Source organism: Pseudopodoces humilis, chromosome 5, assembly GCF_049639895.1.
Source record: "Pseudopodoces humilis isolate 2021_Gansu_Grassland_sample_001 chromosome 5, ASM4963989v1, whole genome shotgun sequence".
Lineage (NCBI taxonomy): Eukaryota > Metazoa > Chordata > Aves > Passeriformes > Paridae > Pseudopodoces > Pseudopodoces humilis.
In genome coordinates, this window is record NC_142204.1 from 44,187,168 (window position 1) to 44,213,662 (window position 26,495).

A 26,495-nucleotide genomic window follows, 5' to 3' on the forward strand; every position below is an offset into this window, starting at 1 on the left:
TATTTTTGTACATAACCAAAACAGAACTATATTACCCATTTCATCTCCATGAGCTTCCTAAAATTTAGAGGTTTCAATTACTTTTAACTCTGAACTTTCTCCCTAGGCACAATAGTGATGCTTAAGCTTGTAAATCACTCAGCCCTAACTTCAAATCAAATTTGTTTAGCTATAATTTTAAATTAAAAAAAAAAAATCTAATGCTCATTAGTACCATGATTTAACAGTTGCTAACATTAGTCTAGGACTCCATACTTTTATCCTCTTGGCTAATTAACCAATTAAATTACTATTCTACCTAAATTCAGAAAGCAGAGGGAAAAAAAAGCTTACAGTATATTCTAGAGCAAAAGAGACAAAAATTAACTCTGGAACCTACCTCATATTCCCCGCCATAATGAGGAACAGGTTATAAATATGAGAAAATATGAAGAGGAAGAGGATGGTACTGAAGAACATTGTCATCCAAGACCCATGGTCCTCTCTAAACATTTTCAGACGGAGCAACTGACCTATGGTACAAAAAATATGAGACGTATTTTAGTCAGTCAGTAAATACATGTTTACATCATATTAAAACCAAAATAAAGTACTGAACTTTAGTAGTTCAGTAGAATATAGTATTTCTTCCTATATCAAATTATTCCACTGTGTGTGAGGAGGACAGACTTAGCATCATGCAGACAAACTTCTGTAGTAAAGCATAAACAGATATTATTGCTACAAAATTACAAATACTTGCATTCCAAAGGGGGTGGGGGGGAAGAAAGAATGCAACAATAATTTATCAATAGCAGTATTTTTAAAAGAGCATCAGAATGACCACAAGCCATAACATTTCAAATGCTAAAAAAGTTTACTGACTGATACGTAAGTTCCCCTCTCTGTGTCTAAGACAGCTTTTCATGTCCAAGACAGTATGACGTATTTGAGGTATGTCTGCTGACAAATATTATTTGCTTCCCCAATTTAATCTGGAAATCAAATTATGAGTCTGTGTAGAATCTTGTCCTGTATGTTTTTCTTAGACCTAATCACTTTAATAATATAATATGGTATTATGCTTTATTGTGAAAATATTACCTTTTTTCAAAGAATACTGGTGTGTCTCATCACTTGAAAAGAAGCTCTGCTTACTCTCACCACTGGTGTTAGATGAAACTTTTACGATATTTTTGCCACAAACATGTTTTTCTTGGGCTATCTTTTCTTCTCTGTCATCTCTTACCTTTGGAGAATTGTTTAGAGTATTGAAAACCTCACCAGCACAAGAGATGGGAATTTGCTTTTGCAAGGCTGAGAGTGCCACAGCAGAAGCCAAGAGGGGATAAAGGAAGATGAGATAATTCAGGCAGCAAGGTGAAGGACAGCATTTAACAAGGAGACAGTACAGTCTGCTGCTAGATGATGTCAAAAGAACAGAAGTAATATGAGGAGCTGGCCAGGAAGTGTCAAGACTGAGATATGAAATGGTCTGGGATGGAGGAAATTTCTCTGAGCTGGTTGTTGAACTGCCAAGTCCACATTTGGCATTGATAAGGGCTGGACACAGGAGGAAGCTATAAAGTGGAAGAAAATAGTAAAAAATTTGAAGTGTTCATTCAGGCAGACAGGAAGATCCCAGAACTGGTGTTTGCTGCTGAAGATGGAGATGCAGATTTGGGGGAGGAAGACTTGAGGACCCGGAGCAGACATGGGCTATGGGCAGAAGAGGCAGGATGTGAGCTCTGGATTAAGCAGCTGGCAGATGAGTTCCTTGACAAAGCTGAGACTTTGGAATGATGTGGGAACCAAGAGGCAGAAGAAGTGACAGGTGGGTATAGAGGGTCTGAATGAAGCTCTACGATGGGACAAGAGCAACAGAGGTCCACAGAGCAGTCCAGTAATAGGGCAGCAACAAGGATTCTGTGAGTGAAGAAAGGTGAAGAAAGGGAAAGTGCAAACACACATATATATGCCCCAGGCCCCTGTACTCTTTGCTTTCACTGCTGGAAACCCTGACAGCCCCAGGCCTAGCTAGACTGAGGATGTCCTCTGTCCTTCCCTGAAGAGCAAGCAGAGGCTGCTATGGCAATAGCATATTATCCTGACTTACTGAGAGGAGTGGCTTAATGATAGAAGATATTTCCCTTGCAGCTTGATATGTGCTCTCTGAGCAGTTGCCATTGCATATGGAATATTCCCGACACCTTGGTTAACAAATAGTACTCGCAAAATAGAATTGTGATTTCAGGAAGTCCAGATTAATGGAGAGAAAAAACACAGCCTGGAATCTAGACTTCTGTATAACAGATAACTCCAACTTTTCTAAAACAGGTAAGAGAAAGATTTAATAAATATTCATTGCATCTGTACTCTCCAAAGCAATGTTTTTTCCTATTTAGTTATTACACACTGATAATACCTACAACTATGTATAAATGTCATATTCTTAAAAGAATCTTTTCATAACTACTGCCTTCAGTAGGCAAATACTTCAACTTTCCTTCTACTTTAGCTTGTGTTTGCCATACAGGACTTCATTAACTCTCAAGCAGGGTTCATCAACATAACTTTTTAAAGAAAGAAATAGTACTTTAATCACAATACTGATATATAAAAATGAAAGGAATTGGATATTAGCACAATCTTCTTACCTAACTGCATGCAAATGTTGCAGATACTACTTACTGCTCCCACCATACCAGGATGTATAACATGCTAAATGCAGTTAAACTAAAATATGTTAAATGATTCACCTAATGCACACATTGCTTTATATATCCTTTCATATCAATTCAGTTGAAATAAAAATGGGTTGCATCAGATGATTACCTAACAGGTAAGTTGTTAAAGTAAAAATTGAAAATAATGCTTGTTATTTTTATAACAAAACCTAGGACTCTATAATGCTTTTTTTTCTTCTTTTTTTAATAAAATGAGCTAAAAGGTTACACTTTGAAAGCACACATGACAGAAATATCATGGGGTGTGAATAGTCAGAAATTTGGAAAACCTATCTAGTAACTGGAATAGACTTGTACTGGATTAAAATACAATTCCAAACAGCTCAACAAAAATAAAGAATAGCAAAAAAAAAGTAGCAAGGGGCAAAGAGAGTAGATAAGGAATAAAATTACACAAAATGAGCTTTTGACTCATCTTAACTTTCTTGTTTTTTCACTTCAGGAAAAATTAGTTGCTTATTATGAACTTATTAAAAATTTAAAATAAACCCCAACAGGTATGACAGAGAAGAACATGGTTACTAGGAAATATTTACACATAAAAAATTATATATTTTAAAAACCCCAAATAAACATGTTAAGCCTAATGGGCCTTTGCAAATGCAAGTCAAATGCCATTTGAATGACCACCAGTAATAAACTGTGAATTAACTACAGACAAAAATCAAGATTCTCCTATCATAATGTTTCCTAGCTCCACCAGAAGTTTCCTCAAAATGCAATTTTTTACTGGAAACAGGTCTTTTTATCTGCTCCAAGTCTTTGGAGAGCACATCAATGGTACTAGTGGAGCACATGGTAGCTGAGATTCCAGTGTTTAGGGTCCTGCAACAAACCAGGCAGTAACTAACCAGTATTTTTTTTCCAGTCCAAGAGAAAACACGACTCAATAGGCAGACACAAAAAAATTGAGTCAAACAGGTCACTTTTTTAAAAACTAAAGATTTTCTAGTATATTTAGATCCACAGCCCATTAAGACAGTTGCACTCATTAAATTGCAGAAGCAGAAACAAGAGAAACAGTAAGTTCTTACCAATGCGTTCAGCATGATTTCTTGTCTTAATTATGAGTGGTGGAAACCATAAACTTCAACTATTTCCGAGGAATATTTATAATATTCTAATACCAAGCTCTTCATTGAATCAGATGTATTCCTTTAATTCTGGATGCCCCAAAAAGGGATTGCTCTTTCTGCCCACTTAGTGCTCAAGGTCATCTCCACCAATGACTCAAACTGTTCAACTGAAAAATTAACCTCAGTAGGGAAGTATGTTTTAACTTTGAAAACCAATTCTACTTGCATCAGTTTGGCAAATCTGATTTTAGTCAGTACTAACAACATATGCACACTAAAATGCCATGATGCTGCTGCTCATTCTGCCCCAGTACAATATGTATATATGTATTGGCTGGCTTTGCTTAAGAATACATGGACTTAGCAGTGAATGCTGCAATGTTCAGAAAAAAAAAAGTTTTCTTAAAGTTTTCTTAAAATACAGATGCAAAATTTTGAATTTGAACAATCTGGTCCTATGCTGTAGCTTGAGTTAATCTGTTGGTGCTGAGACAGTAGACAGAAAACTTGCTATTGTCTGATAGGAAAAAAATGTCACTTCTGAAAATTATTACAGCACATATTTCCTGGACATCAGGGTAGCTCCAATGGCTTCAGCACAGACCAGGGCATGCAGGCAGACTGCATCCTTGATTGCATAAGGCTTTAAATTCTTTTGATGGAAGACCAGGAGATCCTGGAATAGCACCAAGCTGGGGGTCAAACCCCTTGTGTTTTCCTCTTGCTTATTAAGTTACCTCAGGAAAGGTTCTTTTTATCTCTGCACCTGATCCCCTGTGTCCACCCTGTAAGTCACTCACTTCAATTGAAAATCACAGTTTCAAGAATCTAGTTTTATTTATGGTCCCTAAGCTCTACTACAATACAAAGAATTAACAGGAGACAGAAAAAATATTTTAGAAAACTCAAATAGGAATCCCAAGGGAGACGTGGGAAATGCCTACACAAACAGACATATTTTCTAATGGCTCTCTGAGCTCCAAATGCACCTTACACAGCTGGGCAGCTCCATGCCCTCCAGCTACAAAACCAACTTCATACAGCTCGGCCCTGAGTGCAGTCCAGTAAACTAGAGGTGATGAAGGAGATGGGGGATTTTGTTTTGTTCAACTCTGTGACTACCCTAGCACATCCAGACTTTATCTGGCTACTTGGAGCAAAGCAGAGCAGGTGGCACAGCTGTTTGCTTCCCTCCATTTAGACCTACCTACAGCCCTTAGCCAGAAGCTTAATAAGATCAGGAGCCTGGCACTACATATAGCCCTCGTGCAGCTATAGCTACTGTTTGGAGCCAGTATAGGACTTATTTATACAGCCAACATAACTTGGAATCAAGTCTGGTGCCTTCATTTGTAAGTACTGAAAAGGAAGACAGAGAGGTAGGAAATGCTATTTAATTCCAAGAACACACAAACACTAGTCAAGAGGATTTTAAGAAAATATAAATTTCCTATACCTATTCAAACTACTTTTAATTGAACATAAAATGAGAAAATGTTACTTAACTGTTTCACGTTTTAAAGAATTTACAGGGATATCTTATAAATTTCAGAGGAAGAAAACAATTACACAGCTTGCATAATCTTTTATATTCACAAAGGCTAAGGAGCAGGGAAAGTATAGCTACCCTAGGTTAAAGTCCAGTGCTTCAATACTTAAAAAAATTCATAGAACAAGCACTCCCCACCTGAGAAATACACTGTGAGTAGAACAGATGGTTTTCTATCTGCATCATTTCCTGGAAAGTCATTTGACTGCCTTTGTTGCTGAGTTTCTAGAGAAACCACTTTCCTTCCTGATTTTGTTGAGTACAGTCTAAACCAGCTTTTTTCAGGTATCTGAATGGACTATACATTTGCAAAGCACAATAATGCAGTATTTATTAAGTAGGACTTCACTGCAGTTGCTGTCTGTTATATTTTGACCCATGTATGTGAACATACCTTTGGAAAAGTTTTATTGTATTAAGCATGACATGAAACCAAAGCACTATGTTAGGGAAAAAAACACTATTTCTAACTTAATGGTTGAAGTTGTTTCAAAATTTTCAATGAATCATTAACATTCTGGAAAGCTCCTCTCTTCCACTCAAAGTGTGGCCTGTACTGGGGAAGATTTTATTCTGTCATCCTAACAAGCACTGTAGCAGACTCTGATCTATGAACTGCTGTTTGGCTCATCCTCATACAAAGCTTCTACTTGGACAGACCTCACAGTTTGGCAGCATTTGGAAATTATCCAGAAACACAAAAAACTGCAATTGGTGACCGCCCATTCTGACAGAATATTCCAGCCTTTGGTTTTATTAGGAGTAAAAAATACATTTGAATTAAGCATGAGACTTTAAAAGAATAAAGAACTTGCCTTCAAAAATACACTGCAGATCTATATTCCACATATTCCATAATGGGAATTGATACAACATAGGCCATAAAGTTAGACAAAAAGAATACTCTCTAATCCTACCAAAGTACTATCTTTTAATCCTGGGGCAAATATTTACAGAAGAAAATCAAAGAAAAAGCACTTTGTCTAGAACATGAGATTGAAAAGTTTCTGTGGCCTTCACTAAAAGCAGAATTTCATCCTCATTTGTTTCAATACTGTTTTCTTGATCTCAGTCACAGCTCACTGCACAGCTACCCACATGAAACTTGCCCTTAGGCCGCATATGGATGCTCAAGGCAATCAAAGCAATGATGGAATGAGCATGGGCAATTAATGTCCTTCTGTCACCTCCTCTGCTTTTTCCAAAGATAAATATAGACACATTAGCGGCCAAGGGACACTGCTCTCACTTGAGAGTGCACACTTTTTTTCCTCACATCCATCGTACACAACAGTAAATAGCAGAGAGGAAAGTATATAAAGCTCTGCATATAAGTTCATGAAGATCTGCTTGTGTGGGTGTTGTAGAGTAAGCTGTGTTACCTTCTTAGAGTTTACATTTTTTTCAGAGGAGAGAGTTTGTACATTATACTACGTTCTGAATTCTTTAGCCAGTTCAAACACACTGAATTTAACTTATAAATTTTGAAATTTAAATGCAATATATCTAACTCATTTTTTGTTTTAAAGGCTGTTGGTCTCTCTTTTCCCTTCAGGCATATTCCATGGACAGATGATGAATGGTACATGCATTATTTTCATTTGCAACAGAAATCCTAAGCTGGAGTGGTACTGTTATTTGCTGGTTCTGGTTTGCCTTTTCACTTTATTTACAGGATTTCTAGGCAATATACTTGCACTACGACATTATGTTTACTGCATGAAGACATGGACTACCAATACCATATTCCTCTTTAATTTGGCACTGTGTGACTTTACTTGGACTCTTATGGTACCTTTTTCAGTATATTATAATATCCAGAAGTTTGCCGTCTATTTCAGTCAAGCGTTTTATCAGATCACAAGACTATTTTTTAGTATTAATATCTATGGAAGTGTGTATTTCCTGACACTCATCAGTTTTGACAGATACATAGGTGCTGTTCATCCCATCAGTTCATTAACATGGTGGGACAAAGAAAAGGCTGTGTTTTGCACCATTGGGGTATGGATCTTCATAGTGTTTGCATCGCTGCCTGAGATTTACTACACAGTTGCAGCCAGAAGACAGCATGACATCATAAATTATCTGGATAGCACTGAAGAACCATTACAATATGCCATGCCATTCACATTCTCCAAAATTGTATTGAGATTCCTAATTCCAGCCACAGTCATCTTTACATGCTATGTGCTGACTCTCAAAGCGCTGCTACAACTCAGTAAACGTCAGCAAAGAAGGAACAGACTTGTTAGGCCTCTGCTACTGATTTCAGCTGCTATGATTGTCTTTGCTGTTTCTTTCACACCTTACCATGTTATGACGATGGTGATACTAATTTACAGAATTAATTGTCAACCACCCTGTGGGAATATAAGCACATTAAGTGCCATTTACAAAGTCACAGAGATCATCTGCAGCATCAACAGTTGCCTTGACCCAATCATTTTTACAATAGCAAATAAGACATTCTATCAAAGAATTAAAAATATAAAATGTCATCCCAAATGCCAGTACTGCTGTTGTCTGACAGGAAGGGTAAGGGACATCACTCTCTCTGTGAGAACAATGACTTAAACACCAGTCTACAAAAGCTTGCATCTCCAGCTGCTTGTTTGGCTCTGGGTCATCAGACCCATTTCATATTTGGTCTCCCATATTATACAGATATCTCTCGAATAAGCAGGAATACACAGAAGTGCAGAGTAAAACTTAATCTGACAAGAAACACTAGTGGCTCCTATCTTTACAAAATTGGCATTTTAAATATTGTTGTCATACTCTAGTTTATTGTGAAATAATGCTTCTATCTGTATGTACATGCAACATGGAATAAAAAATGATGAAAGGTTCTAAGTAGCTCCTTTAATTCTGGGCAAGAAAAATACAGAGAGATTAAGAGCAGACAGTGTTGAGGAGCCTCCTTATAGTTTCTATTAATTATTTCTTCATCTGTTTTTAAGTGCTGCTGTGATTGTGATTGTACAATTAATAACTGTCAGAATGCTTACAGCTGAACTGCTTGAGCATTTGCAGAGAGGCTTTCTACAAGTACTTCAATTTAATGCTGCTTGCACTAGAGTTCCACTGGCAGTGGAACCTCATTAACCCAGGAAAGTGCAGCATATTTCCAAAAACAAACAAACAAAAACTAAATAGTGAGATAAAATTCCTGAGGACAGACAGAGCCACAGTGAATGTGCTCATGAAATAAGCATGGATTAGAGAGCTGTGCTCCCAGGCAGCAGGAGTTTCCCCCAAACCCCGGGCAACTAGTGCTCTGCTTCAGGGGAGCCCGTGTTCTGCCACGAACTCTGAACTCCTCAACAGGGAGAAGTCTGCACTGAAAAAGCTCTGAAATAAAAAGGTGGCTGAGCTGCAAGAACGGTAGGAGATGCCACTACACAGAACACTTCTCCTGTTCCTTCGGGGCCTTAGCATCACAGTTTCGGCACAGTCCAAGATAATTAGACTACAATATATTTTAGTCATTCAGTCAGCACAACAGTCATCAGAACATCCACCTTCAAGAGTCATTAAATATGTGTTCTTTCATCACACTGTATGGGCAAAATAATCATGTTCCAATAATCAGCCACCTGCTGACTTGTTTTCTTGCCAAGTTCCACACATTACTTCATTAATTATGAAAGCCCATGTATCAGTGAGCACATTAACTTTACTCTCAAAGTTACTGATGATGAAGCAGATTTCAATAAACTTTGTACAGTCTTAATTCTTAAATTTCCAGTTTTAAAATAATTTTTTCCTTGTATTTATTAGAAAATTATTCTATTCTACATAGGTATTCAATTTCTCTTATTCCACGTTTCAACTGTATTGTCTAAATATATACGTATAAAATCTGGAAATATTTTTTCTTTTTTTAGTTATCTGTAACTGTGGCAAGAAAATAATCCGGTCCTGATAATCTGAAACACTTTAAAGGTGTTGGGATGCACTACTACATTCACAAAATCCCACAGAAAAATTGTACGCCTATGTGTACTTCCCTCATTCTAAGTACCTCTTCTTTCCTTTGTACTTCTTAATGTTTCAATTTTTCTTACTTTAAAAGAAAAATATTCTTTCTTTTTAATTTGTCTATTGGAAACATGCCTCCGTGTCTGTTTGCCTCCACTGTCTGTGTCCAGAAGTTCTATAAAGCTCATTAATTATCAATAAAGCCATCTATAATGGAAGTCCCAAGATACTCACACACATAAGAGAAAAAGGGGAAAAAAAAAAGAAACAACCTCATGCTTCTAAAAAGATTAATCTCAACCAACCCTGAGTAATGCAGAACAGAGGGAAAGAAAGCAGATAAGGGCATTGTTAAAGAAGCACATCTGTACCACTGTGCCTCTGCTGGCTGTTCTCCCAGCCTGGACATCTCACACAACATGCCTTTCTCCCGGGCTGAGTCTAAAAGCACTGCATAATCTTTAAAAAAAAAAACATCCTTCCATCTCTTACCCAACGATATTCCTGTTTCTCATGATACTCAGCAGTGAATATACTCTAGTAGCTGATAAGGGTTCTAGGCATTTATTTTCCTGGTTATAACTGAATCAATTAAACACACTTTTTAAAAGCATTTTTGTTCAACTAGGCTGATCTAATGCTAATGTTGCCCTGATGGTTTTCTGCAAAGAGTTAAAAGACATAGGACATCTGTTCATGTTTACTTGCTTATATTTTTACTTTGAAATACATGCTTCTAAAATGTTTTATTATAATATTACCTGGATATAATGACATAAACTAAATAATTTATTCCATTTTGCTACAATAAGTGAACAATAACCTAAACAGCCAAGAGACAAAGTAAATATCCTCTATGACAAGTATGTTGCAATATTGGTTTCTTACAGATCTTTGCTTGGATTAAATCTGAGTACATGGAATCCATTTAAATACCTAAATATTAAGAGTTTGAACACGTTATAGTATATTGTAATAATGTATTAGCCTACAAAACTGAAAGGTCTAGGTAGCTTTTGTGTACCTTATCTAGATATTCTAACATCTTCATAATACATACAATGAACACAAGGTAAACCATGGCCTGAAAGATTTGACCTTTTATGTACATGCTCAGCTGTTGTCAGAGAAACAACTTTCATTTGCTATTGTACATTGAGCATTGTTTTGTAACCAAAAATTGTTAAACCAAAAATCTCTAAGTTGAAGAGATAAACTTTGCTACAAACTTCCTGAAGCTGCTAAGGAAAGCAATCTTTATATTCTCTATTTTTCTTTGTAATACTTTCATCTCACAGAGAAACTACTGAAATGTTTACTAAGACACAAGCTTACTTTTTAAATAAAAATATTCAAATGTTTCTAAAAGTTTGGTTTTCTCTTCAATATACATAAATGAGTGTATTCTGATATCAAAGTTTTTCTTTTCCATGCCTCAGAATCACCTCACTTGGCAAAAAAAGTACAACAAACAATACCACAATGCTATTAAAATACTTCTCTATTGCACATTGCTTTCATCTGTGGAAGCCTAATCTCTTTAGGCAGGAGAAAAAAATATGCCTAGAGTGATTCTACAGCTGGAGGAACCACAGCAGAGGCAGGTGATATGGCTAAGTCCATCATCTGCCTTGTAGAGAAGTGTAGCTTCTCTGCTCCTGTTTAAGAGAGACATCCAAGACTCTGAGTGGCCAAGTCTCCCTGTGCCCTGCCTGGAGCCTGCAATCAAGGTATGGTGGGATGTGCTGGACTCCTGCAAGGACCTATCAAACCTACAGCCCTCCCAAGATCTTTTTTCAGAACTTCTCCCAGCTTGGCACTTGCCAGCTTGGTCCCTTTCCACTTCACATGAGTCAGCATAGATGGGGCTTCCTCCAGCTGGGAAAGGTGAACCTTAATCAGGTAGCACTGCAGTTCTCAGCTTTTGCAGTCTAAGGTAAATTGCAGCCTAATGTCACAAAAGGGAACAGTCAAGGTCTCAGCTACTGACCCAGCTAGAAAACTGATGTCCTCGCACAGAACGTTGTGTGCTAAGACAAAGGGCACTCAGGATCTCCGGTTTCCCACCAGTTCAGCCAACACTGGCAACAAGACTGATGTCTGTACCCAGATGTCTTTCCACTGGGCTTCTTGTGCAGCCTGTCTTACCTGATTTTGGGGGTCTCAAGGGCCTTAAAGGGCCACTCACTGCAGGTGAGTGCACACAGGTGAAATGAAGAGCATTCTGCCTTCCTTAGAGAAAGAAATGCCACTTTAGGAATGCCACATAGCCTTTAAAGATTTCTTGCTATTTCTCAAAGAAGAATTGTTCAAAAGAGTGCACATTCGTCTTTTATCACCAAAACAAGAACAGGAGGATGGACTTTTTCTGCTCCAAGGAAAGAGCTGACATCTTCTTTTCTTAATGGATTACCCAAAGGCAAGAAAGAGCCGGGTGGTGATGGTCACTGCCATATCAGACATTGCAGGGGGGGTCCTGGAGGCACCACATCTCTGCCTGACATTAATGTCATTGCTATTACCTAGAAGCAATACTTCAGGCTGCTGATTTGGAAGAGTTGTAAAATGCAGATAGTGTGGGAAGACTTAAAGCTATGCCAGAATTAGTGTGTAGGCAGGCTTAATTCTGAATTTTTCTGCGCCTCTCAATTTCTATTATAGAGATTTAGTCTATAATTTTAATTTTAGACTTTACTGTTACTGATGTTATTACTTCAGGTTTAGACAATTGTGCTGATGAAGATAAAAGGAAACCTGTAAAAATAGATATTGATTTCCTGTAATGTTTTAGAACATATTTTTAGTGGGATAGTAACTGAAAACCCTGTGTTAGCAACAGAAAATGCTAACACATTTGTTCCTGGGGTGTAGATTTTTAAATTCTATGTGACTCAATCCCAGATTACAAAACTAATGTTAAAAAATAATTATCTTTTTAAATGGCATCACTGCATTAAAAAAAAAAAAAAAAAAAGTTGGTTAAGGGGCATGTAAGTATTTAATTATATTTTTGCACTCTTTATTCTTTCAGAATTTCTAGCACTTCTAAGAAACCTGGGGTTTTAACTACCAAACCTATGTAAGCAATTTCATGATCATCCCTATATTTTTTAATTTTAGAGCTAAAATGTTTTATCACCATATATGTCATGCCTCCAGAAACTACATTTTCCTTCTTTGAATTCTTTGGAATCCAAACTTCATAGCAGATAAAAGAAACATAGCAGTATTTATAGCCTGTATAATGCTGATGCTGAACTCTCAAGGGAAGTACTAAAATCTCTGTTCTTCAATACCAGTTTAATGATGCTCTGCAACAACTTGTCAAAATAATCAGGTTTTTTTTCTATACTATTTGTTCTTTTCTTCTGAAGCCTATTCACAAGCTTATTTTTAATAGTAAATAGAATTGCTTCCAATGTATCTACTACACAGGCCTTTAAAATAAACATCTATAAAGAATTTTGAGTCAGAAAACAAAGCAGATTAAGCATGAGGTTTATTTTTTGTCTTCAATAAATATTTGCAACTCTGCTGTCTATTATGGAGACTGTGACTAGACCTCACATAGGACAGAAAGGAACCCCAGGGATTACTGAGCATGTCTGTATTTCCAGTGCAAAACAAAATGGAGAACTGGTTTTGTGGGACCAAGAGGAAGCACATTCCAGTGACAAAAAGGACACTCTCCAGCTCACAGTGGAATATGGGTAGCTCACAGGGTTATGCACATAGACCTGAGCCTTTCCAGACTCGGTGAAAACTGGTATTTTTGTAAGCTGTACTCTTCTCAACTGGCACCTGTATATGCATCCAGATCACCTCAGGTGCTTCTCTGAGCACCAAAAAGGGGTACAATCAGTTAATCCAGTTCCATGTCAGAACTGGTATGTGTTGCAATCTGCACAGATCTTACACAGGAAGGCTGATTATTATTCTTCCAGACTTGGACCAGTCTCACTGTTAGCAGTAGTACGAACAAGTGACAGTGTAGCGCTTGCAATATTTTGCAGAATACTGCCTCTGTGGTTACAGAAGTGCTTGACAACCCCAAAACTCCATTAACTTTGTCTTACTATCCCTTTGCCCTCCTAGAAGGGGATGGAGGATGCCAAATTACTATTTCAACAAACCTATTTTATCAAAACAAATGATACAAAATTAGCTTTCATGGGTTAAAATTTTCACAAGACTTGTTTAAGTTTTGGGCTGAAGTTTCCAAATGCTGAAAAATTTCTTAAGGAAAAAAAAAGGTCAAGTTCCCTACTTTGATAACTCAGAAATATGCTTATAATGTTTATAGAATCAAAAATGGAATAGCTATGTCTTCTTTTAATCACCTGAAAGTCTGAGGTTTTGCACTTGACATTTTTCAATCAATTGCAAAATTCAGAGAAATGTCATGAAAATCTAAGTATGATTAGCATCCACCAATGCACAAATATCCTGCAATGACATAATATTAAGCATTGCTTATTAATCCTAATTTGCCTTACTAGAAATAGCACATCATTTGTATTATGTACACTAAATAATCGTGTCCAGAAAGGATTATCTACTACATACAGATTAAAAGAAACAACAGACTAGACTAAACTGTCATAGCCACTATATTTAGTAGTAACTTAGGAAAAACTGAATTTTAAATCATTTGATACTACGTTATTTGCAAAAGTAACCAGGGCGTATAATATATTGCAAAATCTATGTTTACTCAGAATACTCTGGCTGGAGAAACTGTGTTATAATAATCAGGGAAACTGAACAAAGTAATATTTCCATGGCAAATTTCCTTTGGAGCTGGTGTATAATGAAGAGAAATTTTCATTACTAAGAAAGTGAAAGAGTGGGTAGGTTACAAGTAGAACATACAAAAATACTCTTTCAAGGTAACTATATAAAAACCCACTAAACTATTAGGTCAGCAGGTGGAAGGGGAGGAGTAGAAAATATGTTGAAAAAACTGAAAAATGTTTTAATTTTTTCCAATATATGCTTGGTTTTTTCCTTTGTTTTTAAATTAATTATGAATTTAATCGTAAAAGCAGTGTACAGAAAAATGCATTGCTATTCTTTATCTAGCATATTTAGCTCTCCTTATGTGGAGAGCTGTTTAAGCAGCAGCCATGTTCACTCGAGGACCACTAGAAGGTGCTCCTCTGTTGAAAGTTAATTATTTCTGTCTGAATTGCTGTTAAAAGCTAATTTTCCTCCGATAACTGTGGTTCTGGCCGGTTGTTTACACAGACTGTAATTGCAGCCACTACCCCTGCTATAAAACAGCTGGACCTCGTCTGCTATAACCATTATCACAGCATGAAAACAACAGATCTGTGATAACATTTTCTGATAAATTGAAATCCCATCTGAGCAGGACTGCAGTCAGTTCTGCTGGAAGGTGGGGCATGGAAATTGTGGTGGAACTAACAAACCACACATTTTGTAAAGTTAGGAATCACAGAATCATTTAGGTTGGAAAAGACTTTTTATGATAATTGAGTTCAATCATACACCTAACACCACCAAAACTCATTCCTGGAGTAAATTAAGGCAGAGTGCATCCCCAAGGAGAATCTGCACACTTGTCTGAAGTCTGAAGGAGAGCCCAACATAAAAAAAAGAAAACAAAACAAAACAAAACAAACACCAAACCAAACAAAAAATCAAAAAAACCCCAAACAAAAGCCAGACAAACACAAGCATATGATCACCACCAATTCCACACCACCAACAGTATTGGGATATCAAGCTGCAGCTAGAAGTATAAGAATCTATAATTCATCTTTTATACACAACCTTGTATGAGCCTTAACCAAGTCCTGATATAGTTTGCTCCCCAGAGTGGCACTCTGATAACCTCTGGGTGCACACAGGCTGCCTCGGTCAGCCCTTTGCTTGGCTCTTAGCTCTTACCTCATCTCTTACCTCTGCAGAGAACCCTGACTGCCCACATTTGCTCTTCTCCCTAGCAAGGCAAGCAGAAACACAGTCTCAAGTTTGCTTTTTATCTGCAGCCTAAGAGATGGAAATCTGTAGACATCCCCAAGAGAGTAACACTGCTGTTTTACTCCCTGAATTTAGACAGGTCATACAAAAGCAACCTCTAATTTAGATAAAAATTGCTCCACCTTTGGCTGCCACAGAGATAAGGCTCATGGGATATAAGTCCCAAACCACTTCAATGTAATCTCAGCTGGAACCCATCAAGGATAACATGAAGAAAAGTGTTTGTGAATACTTTTTTATTTGCTGCATGAAAGTGACACAAAATTGAATGTTGTGCTAAGCTCTGAATTCCCCAGATCAGGAACTCCACAGACATGCCATGTAAAATATTAGTTTCCAATTCTTCCTCCCTTTTCTATACCTCTAGCACATTACACCATCAGGTGTGAATTAAGATCCATATTTATTGTCATTTACATCTATGAGCATAGATTTGCAAGAGCCAGGATATTTGTGGGGTTTTGTTATTTAAAACTGTGGTCTCTCAATTTTTAGGCCTTTCACATAAGATAAAATTAAATACTGTTGTTTCTGTGACTCTCAAGGAATGTTTTTCTCCATCTCTCCTCATCTCTTTACTCCCTCACTGCCCTAATTTATTTTTTTTTTATTATTTGTTTAGCATGTTTGACTTTACTTGAATCTTGTACAGATTTAATTTCTTCTTTGCTTTACTATTAAACAAATATGTGCTTCATAGTAGACAGACATTGCATCAGTGTCTCAGAAATATAAAAAATTATTTGTCATGTATATAAGTGAGCTTAAAAAGCCCTAAGCAGCTGGCCACTTTGAAAGATCATACTCCAATGCTGCAGATGAAAGCTGAATTCAAGGCTCTGCTGCTACCTTTACTCAGCTGTCCAGTATGCTCCTGAGAGACTCCTTTCCCACCTAATGGCACCAGGGAGAGTGTGAATCCTCAAAGGAGTGTTTCTGCTGTTCCTGCCATCCCCTGGCATGAGTTAATCAGTGGGGAAAAGGACATTGCCCCTTCTGATGAAAACAGAAAAAGAAGAATGCAGAAAATTCTGTTTTCCAGTAGGAAATTAGGGCATGTACCTCTCATGTTTAGAAACCCTGCATTTCTGCCCTACATGTGTCATAAGGAACAACTACTGATCCCACCTCCTTGAAAGTCACTCTGGTTAGTAAATACATTTGCAAATTCTTTTCACTTTTGCCATATGTAAAATATCTATGAGAAATGTATACACCACACCCACTATTTGCTAATAGTGATATATCCTATATCCTGATAATGCATTCAAAGTTTTTTAAAGACCAGAATACATTGAGGGTTTTTTTCCATTCTGGAATTTATATATGTATATATATGTATATATAAATAACTTTATAAGGCAGGTGCACAGGCTGGGAGAGTGCACAGGCTGGATTCTGCCCGAGGTCCCAGAAGAATCACACAGAGAGAAATGTTGGTTTGTTTGTGAAGGACCTTCATGCCACTCTGCCAGCCTAAGGGAACCTTCAAAAGGACACAGCATGACCAAGGAAATCATGTTCTCCTAGGGACTCTCCAGCAAGCACGTGGCAAGGTGCTATTCCACACTAATATCCTCTCCATCTCCTCCTTGTATGGGATAATGATACATGAAATTTGCCCCTGCACTAGGTTGCACCTGCACTATGCCCATCAGGATGCATCTACTAAGAATAAACTCACTTCTATTTCTGGAAATTGGGGGATGGAGACATATCATTCCCATAAGTGGCAGGCATCATTCCAAAATCACTCCCAGCTTCAAAGAGAACGAAAAATCTAGAAGTCATGTCAAAAAGATCAAAACATAGATTTGACACATCAATGTGAAGCAGCAATGAGTGTATTTTTAGTTTTCAGTCACTGGATGCTAAATATTATCTAGAGCTTTCCCATTATGGAAAATCTGACACACATAGCTCTTCTTGCACTCTTATGCTACTGCTTGGGGACTGGGATATGCACCTCCAAAAGAATCAGCTTTCATCGAAGAGAGAATAATCTTTCTGTAGCTATTGCCTGTATCTCTCCAATTAAACTCCAAAATTTACTACCCAAAGACTGATTCCACAACTAAGGCTAAGTGCAGACAACAGAAGACTTCTCATTGAGTGTGAAAAGAGGAAGCAGTGAGATGTTATGGCTCTTCTAAAAATAAGAATAAGAGAAGAAATTAGGAGGTCACTTGCATGCTTTTCATTTCTATTTGAAAGGTCACTTGTGGTCTCCCTCATGAACAATGTAAAGTTTAAAATAAACTGATATCTGAATTACTGTCAGCTTGCCAGAGCTGGAATATGATGAGCCTGCAACTCATTCAGTGGCTGGCTGAGAGCTGCTGCTTCTTTTTTTTTTTCTTTTTTTTTAATTTGAGGATTCTGGCTCTCAGAAATGCTTGCTCACAGTCATTTGTGCGTTATTATTAGCAAACTGTTAGACTGGCCCCTTGGCACATATTTTGTAGGACCAAAATAATTTTATTGTATTCCTTCAACATTTTACTGGTACAAAATAGGTGAATTGACGGTGAGGCAATCACAGCAGACCTTGAATACCCTCAACAGTATTAGTTTGGTCATTGTTATTAAGATACTGAACAGGCTCTTGAAGACAGTATTTTTTACCAGCTATCACATTAGTTGCTTTCTAATAGGATGAAGTCATCAATGGAAAAGAAAGAGCAGAAACAAAGTTGCTGCGTATTAAGTGACAGTCCTTACTGTAATGTAAGACAGAGCTGACAACAGAAAAGAATAAGCTCTATCAGTCAGCTTAGAATTTTATGCAAGTATTGCCATACGTACACCACTTGTTTCTACAGATGGTGGTATAACTGTTCCTATCACCACCATCAAAAAAGAATGGGAAACAATCTGGCTGAAAAACAAGCACGTGAAAATTTTAACAAATCTATGGGAAGCTTCTTTGGCAGAACAGATCACATGGTTCATTAGCTATTTCACAAGCACCACTATGAAAGTGATATGCCAACATTAGCAGCAATACCACTGCCCAGATTTTACACTAACATGACCCCTAATATATCAGGATACTAACTAATCTAACTAACCACTTTTCCTATGCAGTGCACCATCCTCCTGGCTAAATCCCAGTCTGCCTAATTTCCTCTTGCAATCTTCATTCAGTTAGTACACCCCTAAAACTTCAGCATAATAGAAGACACTGAAGAATCTGCTATTAAGACATTTGCATGATCTTTTAGAGCCTTCCAGATAAGATGTTTGACAAGAAGAGTAATGTTTTCAGACAGCATAGCCTTGGTGGGTGTTTTGTTTGAAACCACATATCATGAAATTGCTCCCAGCATGGCGCTCCTGTCCATTAGAAAATCTGCAACATTCATGTATGCCCACAGTTCAGTGCAATTCCTATAATGAGTGTTTTATTCATTTATCCCAGTGTCTACGAAGCTCAGATTATCATTTAATTTTAAGCAAACTGCATACTGTGAACATTTGTAAGAGAGCAAACCATTAAATTTAACACTTATACAACAGCTCTAATTAACTTGCTGTATTATGATTCCTCCATTTTAAGAAATACAGATTTAGTTATACATATCTTGTTTTCTGTAATTTTTATAACACATTTAAGTATTTAGTTTTTCCATTCACACCATTTAGGAAGGAACTTACAAGTAGAAATCTAAGCACGCTAATTGACAACCGATTCAAATGCAAGTACAATACAAATACAGTACTGTAATCAGGCTTTTAACCAGATTTTAATACATCTTTAGAATCACAAAAATAGGCAGGTAGAAACATCTATGTTTTGTAGTAAGTAAGTTTTTAAAAACTGATGTATCTAATATGCACTAAGCTAAGGATTAGTGCACATAAGCACCAGTCAAAGCAAAAATGCTGGATTTAAAAAATACATTTCCAAGTGTACTGCCCATTTATGTGTATTACTAAAAGTCTGATCAAATTAAAGACTATCTTAAATTTACTTTGATAGATCATGTTTATCTATATTGATGCAAAATGCACAGCCTGAACTTGGGGCCAAAAAAACCCACACTGAACTCAGAATTTAGGTCTGAAGTAGTGCAAAAGAGCAACTGTGTGTATGCTGAGCAGATGCCAATTAAAACATACACTTGCTACACCTTAAACACTGTGTTATTTTCCATACAATGCCCCACAGCTTTATGAAAAATAGGGAAATGCTTATTTAGGAATTTCTTTTAAGTCAAGATTTGAATGCATTTTTTGAATGCATAGTGTCATCAAATGGATCAGTTTGTAAGCTCTCTCTGGTTTAAATAAAGCAGAAAATCAATCAAGAAATTGACACTTTCCCTTATCTCAAGTAATTCTTCCATCATTCTCAAAGGAAAAACAAACCAGGGGTAGGTATATTTACTTTTCATTGCCCCAAACTTCCAATATTCTTCAATGACCTTTTACTTTCCACTGCAAAATAAAAAGCACAGCAGAACACAATATCTAACCAAATAGAAGTGCTTGGTGATGGACTGAAATAATACAGTGGATAACAGCCAAAAGACAATGTTAAATTCTACTTGTTCTGACCACATGCCATGGATATAAAGAATGTACTAGATAAGGGCTGTTTTCCACAGAAATATTTATCGTGGGAGATGTTTATCAAAGGAATTAAGCTATTTCTTGACTGAAGAGCTAGAGAAGCAATTGTTTTCTAATCTTGTTTTAAGTCATAAGGAGTGTCTTGAAGGATTCCCTGAAGATGATACTGCTCAAAGGTTGCAACAGAAAACATCCCACCTTGTCCTCCAGCTGAGATCTCTACTTCTCATCAATATAGTTTACCTACTCCCTTATCTCTTGGTAACTCAGAGTGATGAAGCTTAAATCAGGTTTCCAGCACCTGTCTCCTTCCCCTTTTAGACACATAAGATTCTTGAACTTATTTCTTTTATTTTTTTAGTCCATGACAGTCAAGGCAGTGACTGCCACAGACAGTAAACTGTATTATGACACAGTTCTAGCTACTCTATTTTTCTAGTCCCTATGCAAACTCAACAGCAAGAAATACAGAAGACAAGGAACAAAAAAGCAGAAAGGGCATAGAGAAAGAAAATCCTTTCCCTTCCTCTTCATTTAAAATGATATGTGCAGACTAATCCTTTTCATTTTCAATTTGCAGCCTACACTGTGAGCCAAGATCTGACAGGGGGAGATTGACTGGTGCTACTTGGTTTCCTGACTGCAGGAAGTTATACACAGGCCGTAAGAAACAACCAGTCACAATTGCCCCTGCAAACAGAGTGTAGCAGAGAAAAAAAAAAAAAAAAACAACAAAATAAATAAACAAGGAGTTAAAACCAGAGTTGTCCCAAGCAATTATACATTAAAAAAAAATAAAAATAAATAGAAAACAAATTACAAAATTAGCAGCTATTCAGAAAAATAGACTAGGGAAATTAAAACCAAAAAGCGGTGAATTCATTAACTGCTTGATGCCAGAAGATCCAGATATATTTGATGAGGATCCCAATAAAAGAAGTGATTTCTAAGCAATGAAGTCATTAAAGTAGTAGCAAATAACAAGCAGAAAATATTTCAGCATGGGCTGTACAAACCTTCTGGAGACACAGAGATAACTGAAGCTGTAAACCCACATCTCATCAAGCAATCTCTATCCACACCAGCTACACAGCCACATCAGTCAGCAGTACAGTCAGCTCCAGTCACACTGCCTGCCATCTGCTCGCAGTGTATCACAAGCAGCAGCACACTCCCACTGTCACACTGTGTGGGTGCAGTCCCACAGCACTCGAGCCAACACAAGGTACGGCTGCCACAGCCTCCAGCTATCTTGGCTGCACAGCCCTTGGCCATTTCATCAGCACTGGCACTCAAGCAATCACATCAGTTCAAGGAGATGCTGCAGACGGCAGCAGAAGGAACTGATTTTCCATGAGATTGGCTGCCTGAGCTGGCTTGCTGCACTGTCACATCAACAGCAGCACTGGCTCAAGGGAGGCACCAAAATGATGTGGCTGGCATTAGGAGGGTGGGGTTGTGACAGATCTACATTGGCTCAAATTGCCATGAAACTCAATGTGCAGAAGCTAGCTTCAAATCAGACTGTACCTATGCCCAGACCACAACCACAAATATCCACAAACCAGCACTGCCTTCAGGGTTAGGAATTTCTTACCCATTAGCTTCCTGTCAATGCTGATCCCATCTTAGAGCTGCCACAAACATCGGTATAGTCAGACATGTGATCCTCGCAGAAATAAAAGATGGGTACTGCTAATATACTACAATTACTCAGTAGTCAGAAAAGTGTGTTCTCAAAAAGAAAAATTCGTGTCTTGATGAGGTCATATCCCATAAAAACTTGTTCCACTGATTGTCTAGCCTTTCAGATAAAAAAAAAAAAAAATACTGGCTATCTGCCACTTCCAAGCACTGGACCTTGGATTACATATGCTGAACTGAAAGTTCTGTCCTTCAAATTTGAGCAAGTCACTCTCTAATCTTTCCTTTATCCTCTCAATCCTCTCACTATCAGGCTAATTTTCTATTTATCAGTTTCATCACTTTTCCTTAAACATCTTCAGTTTAACAATATAATTTCTCAACTGGGGAAGCCAGAATTGAAAACATTCTTGTGATAGCCCTTGTTCCAGGTAAAATGTCCTCTTTATGGGACTATTTTACATTTACCATTATACTATGGTAAAATAGTTGAATAATCTTCATGATGCCTAATTATTTTTCAGAATAAGTGTTTCAAGAGAAGTCTGTATTAAAAGAAGTATCTTAATGTGTCTTTGTTTGTTCATTCCTCAACACAACAGCTTTACATTTGATTTACTGAAACAATAGTGGCTATCTCTTGATCTTAATAGAATGAGACAGACTAAGGAAATGGCCTATTGCTCATGTGCTTCCAGGTGTTCCAGTAACCATCCATCCTGCAGTGCTACCAGTATATGTGGGTTGTCCATCTAGACCAGCAGCAACCAGAATCAGATGTTTCAAAGAATAGTCGAAATGGCAGGAACAAAGAAATCTTTTCTACTGAAGATTTCTAATTATCTCTAAAACACAGAGACAGCCCTGAGCCTTCAGATGCAACATTCTCTACACGTAAGTTAAGACAACAATGGATATTTTTGTACCTCTATATATTTACTCCTAAGTTCTCAGTCGCTGAATTTATTCCAGGGCCATTTCATTCCTTTCACTTAGTCCATCTACAGTATGTTCCTCAGTTAAGTCATATCTTGTGTATGGAAACATTTACTGTCATGTTTTCCCCCATTTCCCACCTTTCCATTTTAATGATTTGCTCTTGTACTAAAACAGAGGGAGGTCCTACCTCTCTAGAATTCCTATTTTCATGTGGGAGCTCTTCAGCACAGCTCTGCTAATACTTACAAGAGCCTCTGCTTCCACTTAAGTGTCTTTTGACAAGACATGCAGTGTTGCTGCCTCAAGGAAGAATTTATTTTCTTCAAGTTGCTGAGAAAGTTACATAAGACCTAAAAACTGGTCTGAAGGTGCAAACATGGAAAAACTGAAAATTACTGACCCCCCAAGTATTTAAAATATGTCAGCTTTCACTATTTTTATCCTTCTTTGACTGAAATCATTGAGAATTATGCTATGGCATTAGCTGCCACAATGGTGTAAGCTTTGATGTTCTATACAGCTCTAAATAGTAGAAGCGATTCAAAGCAAAGTTTACAAAACTGCCACGAGTAGAAAGCTAAAAGGAAAAGTCAGAAAGCCATTTCCAGGAAGTCAGTAGATGCATTGTTTAACTTACCAAACAAGCGCTGATGGAAGAGAAATTTCCCAGCTATTAGTCCTGTGAGAATGGCAAGGAGCCACAGAAACACCTTCAAAAATCTCCAGCCTCCTCCTTCAGGGTATTTATTTGTTACAAAGGAGAAACAATTACCAACAACAATAACATTGGCTTCTGTCTGGCTGTGAGATACTGGGTCCTCAGCAAATATTAAGAAGTTAAAGAAGATCACTAAGTAAGCCACAACTAAGCGAGACCACGGGTGCTGGAAGTAGTAGCGGAAGTCTTTATCCATCCTCAGATACTGAAGAACTGGGTTTTGCCTATATGTAAAGACACAAATGCATAATGTTATATATACCCCAAATTCTCAGAGCTTAGAAGAGACTCAATATATTACAAAAATCAAATCATTGCAACCTTGTCATCAGCGATTTTTAACACTTTAGACTTGACTAGAAATGAAAGTTTCAATCAAAAGATATTGTTGGATCCAGGGAGAGAAAACCTGAAATTTCTCTCTATTCCAATGTAAAAACAACAACCAAACATATACACATTGTAGCAGAGGATTTTCAGTCTCAAATATACTTTTCATGCCTCCTCCATAATGGGGTGTGAAAAGAATGAATATAAGAACATGGCAAGCTACCTAAAACCCAGACTGCCTTTCCAGCTGCACAAAAAATACAACACAAATTTCACAAAGGTTCATGCTAAGCCTAAATTGAATCTTTCTCCGTATAGGAGAAGGATGGAACCAGCCCAGAAGTCCAGAGGTCTTCTACTGGAAGTTTAAAAGCATATGACCCAGAAACATCAGAAACAATGCTCATATGAAAGAACGACATATAGGAAAAGATTTTAGAATTAATTCTTGCAAGTCAGGCAAGCCTGTAAAAGTCTTTTCATTGCCTTCAGGGAGTACGCCCATAGCTTTTCAAAACCATAAAGTAAGACACCCTGAAAACAGACTGTTCTGTATGAATACAAAAACTGTATTTTGAAACCTGCCAACTTATTGAGTACTGCCATAGAAAAATGCAACTGAGCATGGCTAACATTTTAGTTGTTTGCCACTTGATTTCTTTTTCTTTTATTCACAGCCAAATAGTTTTCATCCTCTTGAACCACTTTGTATGCACAAAGATACAAGGCCTTTGTGTCACAGAACACCAAAATTATTCAAGCAACACAGTATGTAGGAAGAAAAATAAAAGTGTCTAGTAATATTGCTTGTTTATTACAGCATGATCCTTGAAGGATACAGTGACAAATTTTTGCAAATGTCATATGTCCTGCAGCAAAAAACCAAACCAACCAAACAAAAACCATCCCACAAAAGACCTAAAACCCCTGATCAATTACTCATCCCTTCCTGGACTTCTAACTTAGGACTAGCAAACTTAGAAATGTCTCAAATTTCAATGTCTCTCTTTAGTTAGTCCCAAAATTATTTACCTGCATAACCCAATTTATATTAGTAAAATTGCAAGGAATCCTGTGCCTATTAAATGAAAAGAATAAAAGAACCTCTCAACAGATTCAGACAATGCATTCAGTAAATGACAGAAATAATGTACCATTATGCATAAATTACATATGAAAAATAAAAAAATACCACATTACAGAGTTAAACAGTTAGCACGAAGGAGTGTCGGTCCTTCAAAAACTTTATGAAAAAAAGTAATCACTTCTCTTTTTTTTTCGTAAAGTAAGGGTCGTTGCCTAAGAAAATACAACCCTGGGGAGATTAAACTGCCTTTAGAGCCATAAAGATGCCCAAATATATTTCTTGTTCTCCTTTCGTTCTGTTACCATTAAGAAAAAGTTTTGGTATTTCCTTATGTGTATGAACCATCTTAAAGCCCGAAAGGGGCTGGAGATCAACAACTACATGTCCCGGTATTTTTGACAGCTGCCGGACACCCGAGAGTTACCCAACACCCAGCTGAAGACGCGGCTTCCTAGGAAGCGTTTTATAGCATCAGAAGCCAATATTAGCAATAGCGGCAGTGACAAGTTGCTAACAAAATCCTCCTACCTACCTCACAGCCAAAAGCGCGGGCGCCAAGAGCGCCGCTGACCACACGCCCATCGCAACCTGTTAAATCGACATTTCCCCCCTGCCCCCGGCGCAGACCCGGGCACCCGCGGCCACCTCACCCGGCGCGGCGGCTGCGGCCGCGGGGCCCCGCCGGGCACAGGGGCACGGGCCCCCGCCGCGCCCCCCCCCCGGCCCGCCCTCCCGCCGCCCTCCCCGCCAGGGGGGATCCGGCGCCGCGGGCGCGGTGCTGCTGCTGCTGCCGCTGCTGCTGCTGCGGCGCGGCTCGGCACCCGCCCCGGTGCGGCTCTGGCCGCCGGGCGGCCCCGCTCCGCCCCGCTGCCCCCACGGCCGGCAGGGCCCCCCAGCCCCTCGGCGCTGACAGCGGCGCTGGCTGCAGCGGCGTCCCGCCCCCCGGCCGCCGCGGGGGGGGGGCGGGTGCGGCGGGGGGGGGCCTCCCCTCCTCTCCTCTCCGTTCTTCTCCGCTCCGCTCCGCTCCCGGGCGCGGGCGAGCGGCGCCGGCAGTGCCGCAGCCGCGGCGGCAGCGGGCGGCGCCGCTGCGGCAGGGTCCCGACGCCCCCGGCGCCCTTGCCCGTCCGTGCCAGCCCCTCCCCCGGAGCCTGCCAGCAAGAACCCAAAACCTGCGCGGTGTGCCGCGGGTGTTTATTCACCCTGGAAAAGGGTGGCCGGGGAGCCACGGGGGCTTAATCCAGCCGGCCGAGGTGAACCAAACCCGAGCAGCGCTCAATTCCCATCGGTCAGACTCCAGCATTATGCAAATTTACAAACACGGGAAACGGGCGGTCAAATCTGGGTATTTATTATCCCAAAGCAAAACCACGGGGCTGGCAATAACAGACAGATCGCTCAGGACGATCTTTCAAAACCCTAATATTTGGGAGGCGAAGGAGATCTACACACAATTTACTTACTTGGGAAGGGGATATGCTGAGGCTCCAGGGTGCACACACAGTCTATATGGTCACTGTGTCGGGCAAAATGCCTCTGTGCAGCCTGCCAGAGTTGTTGACATTGCACTCCAGCCGAATTGTCAACCAAAGCTTTTTAATGTGGGATGTGGTCCCTAGTGTCAGTGTGCTGGTATTGCTGACATCCCAGGAAAACGTTTACAGGATTCTCTTTGCATTGCATTATTACTGGGTTTTAATGCAGTATGTACTAGTTCTGGTCATTGCTGAAGACAGTTTGAAAACAAACTTGAAGTTGCTAGACACAGCCTCAATATATCGTTGGGAAAAGTCAGGTAACTCCATTGGAGCAGGTTTCTGAAATTTGGCATCAGGTATCTGGCTGCTTCAGGCCAAGGTAGACA

General features: G+C 38.7%; 1 protein-coding gene across 2 annotated transcripts in view; it reads right to left on the reverse strand.

Annotated features, from left to right (window-relative positions):
- The window catches only part of TMEM117 (transmembrane protein 117), a 174,743-nt gene extending 151,306 nt beyond the window's left edge, over positions 1-23,437 (reverse strand). For both annotated transcript variants that reach the window (XM_088055289.1, XM_088055288.1), the window contains exons 1-2: positions 23,137-23,437; positions 380-512 (exon numbers count right to left, since the gene is read on the reverse strand). In XM_088055289.1, the coding sequence (XP_087911415.1) occupies positions 380-512; positions 23,137-23,413 (410 nt within the window). In that variant the 5' untranslated portion in view covers positions 23,414-23,437. The remainder of the gene's footprint in view (positions 1-379; positions 513-23,136) is intronic.
- Between the last annotated feature and the right edge of the window lie 3,058 nt (positions 23,438-26,495).